Source organism: Poeciliopsis prolifica, unplaced genomic scaffold (assembly GCF_027474105.1).
Source record: "Poeciliopsis prolifica strain line A6 unplaced genomic scaffold, Auburn_PproV2 SCAFFOLD045, whole genome shotgun sequence".
Classification (NCBI taxonomy): Eukaryota; Metazoa; Chordata; class Actinopteri; order Cyprinodontiformes; family Poeciliidae; genus Poeciliopsis; species Poeciliopsis prolifica.
In genome coordinates this window covers 4,157,954-4,171,096 of record NW_026562420.1, presented here as the reverse complement: position 1 = coordinate 4,171,096, position 13,143 = coordinate 4,157,954, and the positions used below count along the sequence as shown (strand labels likewise).

Below are 13,143 nucleotides of genomic sequence, written 5' to 3'. Positions count from 1 at the left end.
TGGATGGAGACTCTCTGAAAAATCAATTTCAAATTTCTTTTGGATTTAGGTCTGGACTTTGACTGGACCATTTCAATCATATAAATATGCCTTGATCTAAATCGCAGCTTCTCCTTCCTTGTTATCAGAGCCCCTCTAATCATTATATACTGTATGTGTGTGTATACATAGACATACATACAGTTACACACAGGGTCAAGCCTTTGCTTTTTACCCTCAATATTTAGGAACCCACACACACATACATACATTCGAGCATCACTTCTTCATTTAAAAAAAAAATTCTATCCATTTTATTTATTTATATACACATACATATGGCTTTCCTTTTTCCTTGGATAAAGGAAAGCAGACGAACCTGGTCACTGACTTGGCAAGAGGAACTTACCGTTTTTGGCCATCTCTGCTATGATGTTGGCGACCTTTGGGGTGCAGGAAGACTGGGGGTTGAGCAGGGTGGGGAGCAGGGGAAGAATACCCATCTCCTGCATCTTTCTGCTGGCCTCCATGTCTGCAGGACGAAATCACAAAGAATTCAGTTATGAAGACATGAAGCCAACTTCAGAGAGAGAGACATCATGATCATACGGTGAACAAACTTAAGTGTTTTATAGCTCCCAAATTTCTTTTTACTTTTAATGTCCCAATTCTTGAGTCACTTTTGAATCACGGTTTAATATTGTTTTCTTCCAAAGAAAAACTAAATGTAAATATTACACATGTTATTTTTAAGAAGTTATGTCAGTAAGCCAAATAGATTTCCAGGTATATTTGGAATCTAAAAATGTCAGAATTTACAGACTCAAATTTCCAGAACCAAGTTCTTCTCCAGACAATTCCAAACACATAATCTGTACATTTAACTGCAAAATTATGGCATATATTTTACAATGTTCTAGCTTTAAATGTTCAACCTGATCTAACAAAGGCTGGTAGGAAGAGATGACTAAATGATGATGTATGAATGACCAGATGGAAAGACAAGAAGGATGGACAAGGAAAATGGAAAACAGAGAAATGGAAAGGAATTTTACACACAGATAAAGTCCAAAAAATTCTCCACACTATTTGTTTTCACACATGGAGATGAACTAAATCATATATATCCTGACAGACCCGCCCACCGGGGCCTCACATATAATAGAGTGAGCAGCTTTCACACAAAAAATGGCATCGGGACAAATTTAGAAAAGTGCGCCGCTCATGAATGCACCACATGCACCCATGAATACATCAGTGAATTAGTGTAAATACCATGTATCAAAATAACCATAAAAAAATTTACTAGTTACATTCTAATACTAGTTACATTCTCATTTACTAGTTACATTTGTGTGAGGGCAGTCCTGGGCAGTTACTCATTTTGCCCATATTAGAAACGCCACTGCACCTCAGAGATTGTGTCAATAGGACAATCCTCAAGCAAGAAACCCTGCATTAGCGCATTTAAAAACAGATATGTTGTTTATATTGTTTAGTTGCTACTGTTTTTTCACATAGCAGCTCCACAAGTTCAGTGGTTCACCATTGTCATTCAGTTTGAATCTGAAGCACTACAAGACTGCAGCTGTCACGTTCGGCTTTTAAACCTACATTTCCCCATTTCGCTCCTCCTCACCAGGCTTTGTGCTATGCTCTGTGGCTGGAGACTAGGGACGTGGCAGGTAACTGAGGCAATGGTCACACAGTGACCGGAGACAACACTGCTCCCTCTTCATTCATTTCTATGGAATTTGTGCAGTGTGAAATTTTGAGCTCATACACAGAGACGTCACAGAGGGGTTAGCGAAGCAACACAAAAAGTTTAAATTTTTCAACTTTTGTAGACTTCGTCGTCGCTATCGAGTCCCATGTATGGGGTTCAGCTCGAGTGGCTTTTTAACACCCTGGCTGTTAAGCTGTTACCAAGAAACCAAGAAGGGAGGAGTAATCTGAAAATCTTAAGACATCAGCAATGAAACCCTAATAAAACCCCAACCCTAACAGAAGCAGCAAAAACTGTAGAGTACAAAAGTACTCTATAGTATGTCCACCTTTAAACATTGCTCAGCCTTGTGGCATTACATCACCACACTCATCTTCAGCACATTTCACACCTGGACTAACTGAGCTACCATCTGATCATCACTGTGTTGGTCCTTTGAAAAATATCAAGGATATAAAGACATTTGTAAGTTCTGATGGTGAGAGCAGTCACTATAAACTGAAGTGGACCAGTGTACTTACAACACACCAAGTAGAATCTATAGCTTGTACTCACTGTTTTGGGTGAGTGCGCTCAGCAGGCAGTCCAGACTGCTCTCCGTGCTGTCAGTGGTATTCTCTGTAGACGCCAGCTTCAGCTTCTCCACCGCTTCCCTAAGGCTCTCTGAACAGAAACATGTCACTATTAGGACCACAGTGATCAACTATCAGCAGCATCACATGAAGAAAGAAAGTTTCTTCAGAAACAAAGTTTTTTTCAGATGATGATTTGTGATACTGAAAAACTATTTGGATCAGATATGAGAGCTGGAAAATGTTGAGTGTCGTGCAGTGGTATTCACACTGCTTGAGCCTTTCCATGTTTCATATTCTTAGAAGCCACAAACCAGAGTTCCCTCAATGCTTTATCAGCCTGGGGGCCACCAGGCTTTACTTGCCTCCCCACCAGGCTAAGTGTTGTTTATTTTATAAATGGTGTTTTATACAAGAGTTAACAGTAATAGTAAAGACAGATTAAGTAGGTATATAGATGCAATAAACTGGGCATGAGCACCAACTTTGCCACCCTGCACCTGCCCATTGGCTTCATACGCTAACACTATCATTTCAAAATTATGATGCCTGCTAGTTCACCCCTGAATTTTTATAACTTTTAGCAAAAAGTTACAAGACAGAACATACAAAAAAACCCAAAAAAAAAATAAATACAATAAATAAACACACAGTACTGCAGTAGATCTTCTATATAGTTGTGCACAAAGAGTCCTTCACTTTCCCTGCTGGTCAGCACAGTGTCTGACCGACACATTTAAAAGTCCATGGTGCGTTTGTATTTAAGAGAAAAATGTCCAAGCGCAATTCGTGTCCGATGAAAAGATGAATAATGAATTGTGTGTCTACGTAGTTAGATGGAGGGGGAAAATATAATGGACCATCAGCCTCCTACCAGACCAGTATGGAGTCAAATTCAGATTTTCCTGGCTCCAGCCAGTTGTCAGAAACTCGCCATCCTTTAACCCAAAAAGGGTCACCTGGCCTGTATTGAAATAAACAGGACCAGTAAATTACCAGCTTACTAGTTAACTAGACGGTTTTCCAATTATATCCAGAAATAAATGCAATTATTCCTATGATCAAATTTTAAAAAAAAGATATCAGCATTCATCTCATCATCTTAAACACATGAATTGAATTGTGGGTAGAGTTGACGTATTGCTTTCTCTTTGTGTTCAAGTTGTTTGTCAGATTGTGTTTGACAAACAATTAGCATTGGCTACCACCACCAACATGCCAAACAAAACATTGTGTTCACTACTCACCAATTCCATTTATAGATCAGTGTATGACAACTTCATGGCTCCAAGCTCACTGTATACTCAGATCTACATGATTTTTATATTGTGAGGTTTTAAAAGTACATAATAAACAAAGAGATTGACTAATTGTTTGGAAGCACAAACCTGCAGCTCCTTTGTCTCCAGCTCTCCCCCTCACACCTGATTGGGAAAAGCTGGAGCAGGCCTGAAAAACCACTCCAGGTGCAGTGATTGGCTGAATACTCTGTGTGACTGACTATCACTCTAACCAATGGAGCAGCAAAGGTGGGATTAAGGGCAGTTTTTACCCTGGGTAACACAAGCGACGATCTTAGAACTCGGAACGTTCTAAAATTGGGTGATAGGTTGTATCCCAAGATACTTTTTTTTTTCAGGATTTGAGGGGGTAATCTCTCTACTACCAAATTTTAGATCTCTACAACCTACGGGATGTCCTATCTCATGTTAGGGGATGCTGTATAGCAGTTTGGCCACACTCACTTGCGATTCCACTAGAATCCAAAGATTTTAGTAAGGGAACAATTTTGGGTGAAGTTTGGTGAGTTTTTGAATATGTTAAAGCCTCCAAAAGGCCAAAACTTTGTCAGATTCTTATTATTTAATAAGAAATGGTGTGATTAGAATAAGCCTTTGCAGGGCTTTGCTGCTTGAGCCTAACTATCCACATGCGTACACCCGCACAAAATATACAATCATACATATATACAATTCTGTTAATCATGTTAGAGACACCCATTCAATTTTACCCCAGATCATCATTCCTGTATTTGTTGAAAATCAAAGGCAGCCAAAAGGTTCAACAGATCAAATACAAAGTTGTCAATAAACAATACCATGACTATTGTTTATTGTGATGTATGGTATATTTTCTTTTACAGAAAAAAGAAAATATATGTAAAAGAAAAAAGGTCCTGTCTAATGGTCTCTGGAATTAAAGGCAGTTTGAAAATGGGAGTCTTTACAAGAGATTCGAATTCAATTAAATCTCCACTAATGCCATCCATTTGTCTTTGCTGCAGAGCTTAAAATCAAGAGAACGGATGAAAGGCTTCTGAATGGCAGTTTGAATTGAAATAGAATTGGGTATGGGCTTTGAAAGGGTTAATCTGTACTTGGGGTGCACTGATTCCAGTTTTCTGGCCGGACCTACCGATTCCCATTTTGTCTGGTACCGATGTTTTGGTTTTTTTTTAGTCAGAAGAAATGCTAAAAAAAAGACAGTTGCTATGTTGGCAACAGTGGGTTAGCATTAATGGATAAACGGTGAACAGTAGGAGAAAGAAGGAAAGGGGGAGGGACATACATTTTGATGCCATAAGAATATTAGTGAGAAATCACCAATGCTGTTTCAGTGCTGTAATGAGCTCTGAGACTTGATTGAGATGTTCACAAACTTGATTAGCAACTATTCGTTTCAACAATATTAGATAAGAAAGATCTGTGGTGGACTGGTGTAAGGAGGGTGTAAAAAATTTTAGTAAGGGAACTAAAATTTGGATTATGGATGGACAGATAGACAGATTAGATATAGGTCTGTAAATGCATACCAGAACACATGTCCATTGTCTTTCTTGCCATTTGAATAACTCTTATGCCAAAAGAACTGGATTGCATTCTTGTGGGTAGAGTTGACATATTGCTTTCTCTTTGTGTTCAGTAATGATGAACAATTTTGGCAATAATTAAAAGTTGTGTTTTGTAAATTTTGCATTTTTATTTTATTGTGGGAATGAGTAATATTGCCTGTAGATTAAGAGCAACTTCTTCCAATAATCCAGGAAGGTCTGATGATGCATAGCTTTTCCTGCATGACGGAGCATCTTTTAACAAGGTAAAAGTTATCAAGTGGCTCAAAAATCCAAGCAGGTTCATATTGGACTTATGGCCAGAAAAGTCTCCAACTTTCAGCCCTCGAAACATTATGTGGTTGGTTCCTATGGTGGACCAGAAAGGTCAACAAAATGCAAAAGCCATGACATAACAGCAACCAAACACCTACAACAATAGTTATGCTTCAAACAAAGTTATGCTTAAAAGAAGAGGTATACAAAAACAAATTTTATGTGAAAAACAGAAGTGATGCTAAAAACGAGTTATACTAAAAACTAAAATTACGCTAAAATGAAAGCTATGCTCAAAAAATGGAAGGTATGCTAAGACAGAAGGTATAGCCTTCTGGGATATACTAAGTTTTCCAAAAGGAAACAAAGAAACAGAAGTTACAAAACTATGCACTAAGGAGACAATGTGTTTTTTCTTCTGCAGTATCCTTTAACAAACCTCTTGTTTTCAGTGTATATATTGGCCATAATTTCTGGTTTCATTACACACAGCAGCAACTCAGTGACAAATTACTGTTTTGGTTATCAAATGGAGGGTTTCATGTAAGAAAAAAACCCCCAAAAAACCCTGGTCAAATCCTTGGCTGCATGCCTGACAAACTATGGTTAAAATGAATCCATAACTACTGGTGTAAATTTTGATTTCAAGACAGAAAAGAATAAACAAAATGAGATACACTCATCTGTTGTTCAATGGCCAATACTGACCTTCTTCTAAATCAGTGCTGGCCAATTTAGACTTTTTTTCAGCAAGTCCATTTGATGAGTTCTCATTTTTAAATCAACATTTACATCTTACAAACACTGACCAAAAGGGAAAAAATATCTGCAGCTTTTTTTGATTGAAGCTATTGCTTAGAATCCAATGGAAAACAGACATTACATATTAACCCCACCTCAATGAAATCAAACAAAGGAGCATCAAAAGCCTTATTTGTTGATGTATTTCAAAAAAGAAAAAAGTGAGACTTTTCAGTTCTGAACCACTTAATGAACTGTCTTGATAGTAACTAACCTGCTAATCACAAGTGCCAACATCGATCACTGCCTGGTTGATCATAAAAACTTTACTGTCTGATTTTAATTATGAGTATCACCTAAGCTAATCAACAACATTCAGTACAGCAAAAAGGTTAACAACATAGGAAACTAAATGAAGTGATACAAAAACTCTGTTTTGTTTTAACTGATCTCCTCAGAACTGTCCAGTAAGTTGGAATACTGCACTGTCTGAAAATTAGGTTGTCATATACATATATACAAATATTCAGCTCAAACATGCAATATGACTGTAGATATTGTCTTCTGCCACTTTATGACAGAAAAGCTCTTAATAATGTGATATAATCAGTCCAGATGCCACACTGAAATGCCTGCAGCATGCCAGGGATTCAGAAAAAAACCCATACTCATGATTATCAGAAACTAGTGAAGGCCGTGGGAGCAGCAGAAACAGCATCAAAAGGTTGACTGCTTGATCCTATTGCATAATTGCTGTGGGATGGAACGTCAACATCACGCTGCCGTTTCACTGGAGACCATTCTTTTCAGAGCGGACCCTCCAGGGACCAATGGGGCAAGGCACAACACATCTGTGGTGCCAACAGCACAACAAGCAAGAAAATAAGATGATGGAGATGCAGAACCTACCCCACCCCGAGAAAGGGAGCGCGCCGTTTTGCGCGTGCACACATACATTGGTCCCAGTCAGCTCTTATTCCGATGACTGAACAATCATTATGGTGGCAAAGCCTACGGTCCCACCCAGGCTGCTGTGTGACAGAACCTTTTCTCGTGTCATAAATATGTTATGTTTCCACTGAATGAAGACAGTTGTTTGTTAACTCGGCTCACAGTGAGGCTGTTCGGTTAGCCGACTACTCACCCATCTCAGCAGGATGTCGCTCCAGAAATCCGAGAAAGAGTTTCAAAACCGAGCCGTAGCAGCCACAGGCCCCGCTTTCCGCCTGGATCCGGGTTCAGGCAGCGGCTTGATGTGAGCTAGCTTATGGAGCCGGATAAGTAGCTACAGTAGCGACCGGGTTTTCCCGTTCGGATAGACGCTGCCGTACCGGCCTGTGCTCCGGGAACGATCAGGTTAACGTTGCTTACTTCCTCTCATGCCCACACCAACAGGCCTCATTCACTGATCGGCGATTCCCAGAAATACTGCCTCACTCGGACAAGGCTTCGTCAAGACATAAGCTAGCTCGGAGAAGCCAACTTCCGCTCTGATCCTTCAAAATAAAACAACTTGGTTTACAAAGTTCCCACCCTAGATGGCGGTAGAACTTCAAAAGTGCGGATGAATGACTGGACTATAGTTTTCAGTACAGCGAAACTAAAGTAGTACTTAACGACGGAGTAAAAGAGCGGGACTAAGAAAGAAAAATTAAAATAAACATGTTTAGTTTCATCATTGTGTAAATGACAAAAGTTGGACAAAAACCGATTCTGTTGGTGTTTTAAATAACAACACAAAACAGCGTGAGAAGACCTCCTTTATTTATTTATTTTACAACAGTGGCGTATCTAGCCCAGTTTCTCAGCACCCCTGAATAGGATTGCCACCCATCCCGTAAAATACGGAGTGATCCCATGTTTGGCCGTTAAATGTGCGTCCCGTATTGAACCGATACATAACTGTCCGATAGACAAGCCTATAAATAAAGTTGCCTTGCCTTGCCTTACGGACCGACGCTGAAAGCGTTTTTTTTTTTTTTTTTTTTTAATCAGCTATAAGAGGGCAGACTTGTATCATCAGCACTTCAATCCAAATGGCATTGCAGTGATAAGTAGCAATGCAGTACTTTATTTAGAATTATTTTTATATTGATGAATGGCAATTGTGTACAGTATTGGATTTATTTATTTGAAGATTATTTTGTAGTTCAGTACAAAATTGTGTATGTATGCAAAAAAATTGATAAATAATGGCTTAGGTTTGATTACTGACTGTTTTGATGTTTTGTAATAAATTAATTACCCAAATCTGTCTGGAGTCACTTAAATAAGATAAAACTAAAGAACAGTGCAGAGTGTTAGGCTGTTTCTGTGTCTGTGTACAGAAAGATGTTTGGTACTGAAACTATGATAGACCCACTTCATGAACTGTGAACTGAAATAGTAAAACCCTGACTCATAATGTTCACTTTTCCATAGATGGACAAACGTTCTTATTTAAAGAAAAAGGCCAAAAGCCACATAATGCTCAGACATAAATAAAGGTAATGCAATTATGATTTTATAATTGCATTAATTATATTATTATAATTAATTATGATAATTATATAATTACTGCAATACAATAATCATTATTATAATGATTTTCAAATAAAGGTCAGATCAACGAGTTTTCATGAGTCATTTACCTGAACTTCTACCTTGATAATAAACTGGTTTTAGTAAAATGATCTTCACCTGACTGGAAATGCATAGTTTAGAGTGGATTTTATTTTTATTTGCTGTGGAGTGACCGGCTGTGTCACTCCACAGCAGCAAGTTCTATGAATTACTGATATGTCTCTTAATTTTGGTTGTGAATGTATGTAAATAAGCAGTTAGATTTAGAAAACGCTTCTCATGGGTCTTATCTCTGCTGGGGGCTAAGCGCCTCTAAATGTCCAATCCTAGAATCGCCCGTTTTACTATTTTGTTATTGCTTCTTTTTAAAACAACAGCTATGATTAAACTGAATATTACAACCTTGACATGATTATATGAGTTGCTTTACCAAGAAATCGATCAGAAGCGCCGTAAAAAATGGTCAAATCTGCCTCTCTGGCTGCAATGCGCGCTCTCGACACAAGAGGAGCAGATTTTCACACAAGACCTCTTCATATTTATGTGACGAGAAGTGAGGAACCATCACCTGATAAAGGTGCGAAAGGCAGAAGAACCTTGTACGGACGAGGGGCAAGTCACAGCACCATCAGCAGACCGCCTCCTCCTCTGCTGTAGCAACACTGCTCCTTCATCATCCTCCTGCTCTTCCTCTTGTGCCGACTGTGCTGTTGATCGCCAGTCTGCAGGAGTCTTCTGCGTCTGCACAGGAGTCATTCCTTCTTCTTCACATTATTTATTGATTTTGGACGAAATCTGGGAGAGTCGAGGAGATGATGGGCAACAAAGAGCGACGTGTAGTGAACGTGAAAGGCTTACTGAGGAGGAACTGGCTGCTTATTGCGACGGTTCTGTCGGTATTGATCGGTAGGTGAACGGTTCTGACGCATTATTTCCGCTCACTGTCCTGTGTGAGACGTGTCTAACTAACCCAGCTCCAGAGCTGTTGTATCTCCATGTTGGGCAGGCAGCCACAGGTTTGGTGCTGGAGGAGAAAGCCTCTCCTGTGTCTGCATGAGCCTCAGTCAAACGTGACCAGACTGAGGTGAGATCGGTTGGTGGGCTGTGGACGGTCTCTTAACAGAGCATCTACTGTGGATGTTTTTGGCTGAATATTTTAGCTTTGTCTGTTTTCCATAGGATGCGTTGCTCATGATGCAGAGCTTCAGTTAAGGATGTTCTCCATAAATATCACTAGCTGAAGGCAATTTTTATCCTTTTTTTAGTAATTACAAATCTTAGTTAGATTTATCAGACTGGCAGAAAAAAAGCAGCTCTCCTCCATACAATGCTACATAGTATTCATGCCTCTAGAACTTCTCATGTGCATTTTATTTAGATGTTATGTGACAGTCCAACACAAAGCATCATGTGATATGAACAGCTGAGGGACAGCTTCATATTAGTGGGCGTGTGCCTCATGTTTCCTCATCTGAAATACTTAGTGCCTGTGTAAGTCAGAGAAAATCTACTTCATTATTGTAGATTCAGTCATGTTCTCACCAAATCTATGAACCATGAATGGTGTGTGTGTACACAGAGTCTTGACCCAAGACCTTTTTGTACATGCAGAAATGCAGTTCAGACCAAAAAGGTTTAAACATATTTAGATTTAAAGTGATGTTTCTTTCAATGAAAATTCATATTGATACAGAGTCCTGACTTGAATCTGATAAGAAATCTGTGAACGGAGCTAAAGATGACCATGCAGTTTTCGGGTGTATCAGAGACAAGAAGCTGAGTACAGAGATATGGTGGACCGCTTTGTGTCATGGTGTGGAAACATTCATCTCATGAATGTGAACAAAACTAAGGAGATGATTGCAGATTTGAGGAGAAACATGATTAGATACAACCCTATTTCCATTATGGGAGAAGAAGTGGAAGTGTTGGAGGAATATAAATATCTCTGTGTTCATCTGGGCAACAGACTGTACGGAGACACAAGTGAAGCTTCAGTCCAGTGAGGAATGAATCTCTAGACTGAAATGGAGAGAAGTAACAGAGCAGACTGTACTTCTTGAGGAAGCCAAGATCTTCTCTAAGTTTGTTGTTGAGAGCATCATCTTTTCTGCCATCATCTGTTGGGGCAGCAGCATCAAAACCAGGGCCATCAAAAGGTTCAACAGCCTGATAAAGAAGGCTGGTTCTGTTCTGGTTCTGCTTTGGTGATGATCGTGGAACCTCTGCAGATGATGATGCAAAAAAGGATTCTTCATAAAAGCAAGAAAATCATAGACAACCCTGACCATGCTCTTCACAAAACTGTATTGGGAAAACAGTCAGAATCTTCTTCAGATTTACTGCAATACAGACTGCTGCAAGAGAGCTTTCCTACCAACAGCCTTTGTTTACGGTCTACACTCTTTGAAGAATTAATGAGTTACAAATACAATTAATTTCCTTTTGGGATTAATAAAGTATTTTTTAATTAGAATTATGTCATCACAAAATAAATCACCATAAAGCCAGTGGAAACAAGTAATTATGAGAAGACTTTGCTTGCTGTGATGCCAATAAAGATTTTTTTTCCCACTGAATATTAAGAAGGGTATGAATACGTTGGTTAAAGCACACCAACTTTATAGCGGAAGCTAATCCTAACTTCAATTCAAATTATATCTACCCTTGAAAAACTACAGAACACAAATTTAATTTCAACATTGTAATTTACATGTGCTATAACACTCTTAGATTTATGTTCATCTTTTTCAATACTGTACATGCTCCACTATTTTTCCTGTTTGAGATATATTTTATGGGGAAAAAAGGAGAGAATGTGAGGGGAGGAAAGAGTCTACCATGAATATAAACATTAACTTCTTGAAAAATTCTTAATAGTCAATGAAATCAAAATTTCCAGACAGATTTAAAACTTTATTCAGGAAAAAGTTTACACAACAGACAAATAAATTAATGCTTTAGAACTTACCTGGAAAAATTAGCTTAGGGGATGCTAAGTGCTCTTAATGTTTTCAAAGATAACAAAAGTGTTAAAGCTGTAATGAAAGAATTAGCTCCTCTGCCAGTGCACTAGAGCAAGTGTGTCTAGAACTGCTAAACAAATACTAATACTCTCTTTTAAACTACTACAACTATATATTTAGATGAGGACCAGTTTTCTATTAATTTTAACAGTCATCAAGCATTAAAACAGTCTGAGTAAATACCAGGCTAATAGAAATCATTGAAATCTTGGCTTTCTGGGTGTATTTTCCCTGATTAAAATAAAAGCGGAAAAGAAAGTTAAAATGCATTAAAGCTCTCTTGTACTCTGAACTAGCCTGGATGTAGATAGTGAAAGGCCAAATTTAAATATCATTGTTAAATTCTGATATTTAAACTTTTGTTTTAACTTATTTAGATTGACGTCAAACAGTCCAAGAATGGCAGAAGCTATGTTTGGTTAATCAGTGTCTCCTTTTATACTGACAGTTTGCTGAATTAGCAGACTGGTATGAGCAGCAGCTACTTTGTTACTGACTTTTTCAGTAACTTTTCCCTCGGCTTTGATAGTTGGAATAACTTTTTGCCTTTTTGATGTTTTAGCTCAGGTATTTCATAACATGTCTAACTCATAGCATGTGACTATAGGTAGGGCTTGAATTTTTATAGAAAGAAAACGATATGAAATGTTATGGCAATTTAAGTGCTAACTATGGAATGTATGTGAAGGTTAATAAATGATCAGTGTCCTAAATTAGAGGTCTCTTTTCTTTCTGTTGTCAAAATGTGAACCTGAACTCCCTCTTAAAACTAAGGGTATACTGATCGGAGTTTTTTAACCTACTGATTCCAATTTTGGCCGATACCAATTTTTGTCTGGAAAGTTGATAAATATAGTGACAAAATTAGCAACAATAGGACAATGGTTAACTGCCTAAATGCAGACGTGAGCTGGTGGGCAGGTCTGTCAGTCAGCTTCTCTTCTAGCAGAGGAGAAAGTGACAGTTGCTGATTTTCAGACCTTTGTGAAGGAAGATAAGAATCAATTCAATTCAGTTTATGCAGCACCATTTCATAACAGATGTCATGTCAAGATCAGTGGATAAAATCGATTTCACATGTAAATGTCAGGATGATTGCTGATCTCCCAAAATTAAGGAAATCAGGGTCAATTTCTTGGTGTGCCCCCACTTAAAGGTTTGGTCAGATTTTTGTAACTGGGATTCTGTTGGGAATTTGTGAGTAACTATTATCTAAGCTACAATAATAAATGCTGTTAACAGCTTCTAAAAACTCAGATAAAGTTTACCTAGATGCTAATTTGTGTGGGGCTAAGACAAAATTGTTTTCTATCTTCTTAAAGCATCCTTAGTCAAAAATGTCACACTGTGTTGCACTATGAGAACAAGATTTTCTAAACTGTTAAACCGCCAAGACATTAGACTGCTATTTGCAGTTAAGATCACAATTAT

The 13,143-nt window shown here is 38.3% G+C and overlaps 2 protein-coding genes across 5 annotated transcripts in view; one reads left to right on the top strand and one right to left on the bottom strand.

Moving 5' to 3' along the window:
* Positions 1–7,606, bottom strand: part of rap1gds1 (RAP1, GTP-GDP dissociation stimulator 1) — a 42,952-nt gene extending 35,346 nt beyond the window's left edge. For both annotated transcript variants that reach the window (XM_055056376.1, XM_055056377.1), the window contains exons 1-3: positions 7,269–7,606; positions 2,261–2,368; positions 389–511 (exon numbers count right to left, since the gene is read on the bottom strand). In XM_055056376.1, coding sequence (XP_054912351.1) covers positions 389–511; positions 2,261–2,368; positions 7,269–7,272 — 235 coding nt within the window. In that variant the 5' untranslated portion in view covers positions 7,273–7,606. The remainder of the gene's footprint in view (positions 1–388; positions 512–2,260; positions 2,369–7,268) is intronic.
* Positions 7,607–9,239: 1,633 nt separating this feature from the next.
* The window catches only part of slc1a1 (solute carrier family 1 member 1), a 28,006-nt gene continuing 24,102 nt past the window's right edge, over positions 9,240–13,143 (top strand). For all 3 annotated transcript variants that reach the window (XM_055056503.1, XM_055056505.1, XM_055056502.1), the window contains exon 1: positions 9,240–9,592. In XM_055056503.1, coding sequence (XP_054912478.1) covers positions 9,499–9,592 — 94 coding nt within the window. In that variant the 5' untranslated portion in view covers positions 9,240–9,498. The remainder of the gene's footprint in view (positions 9,593–13,143) is intronic.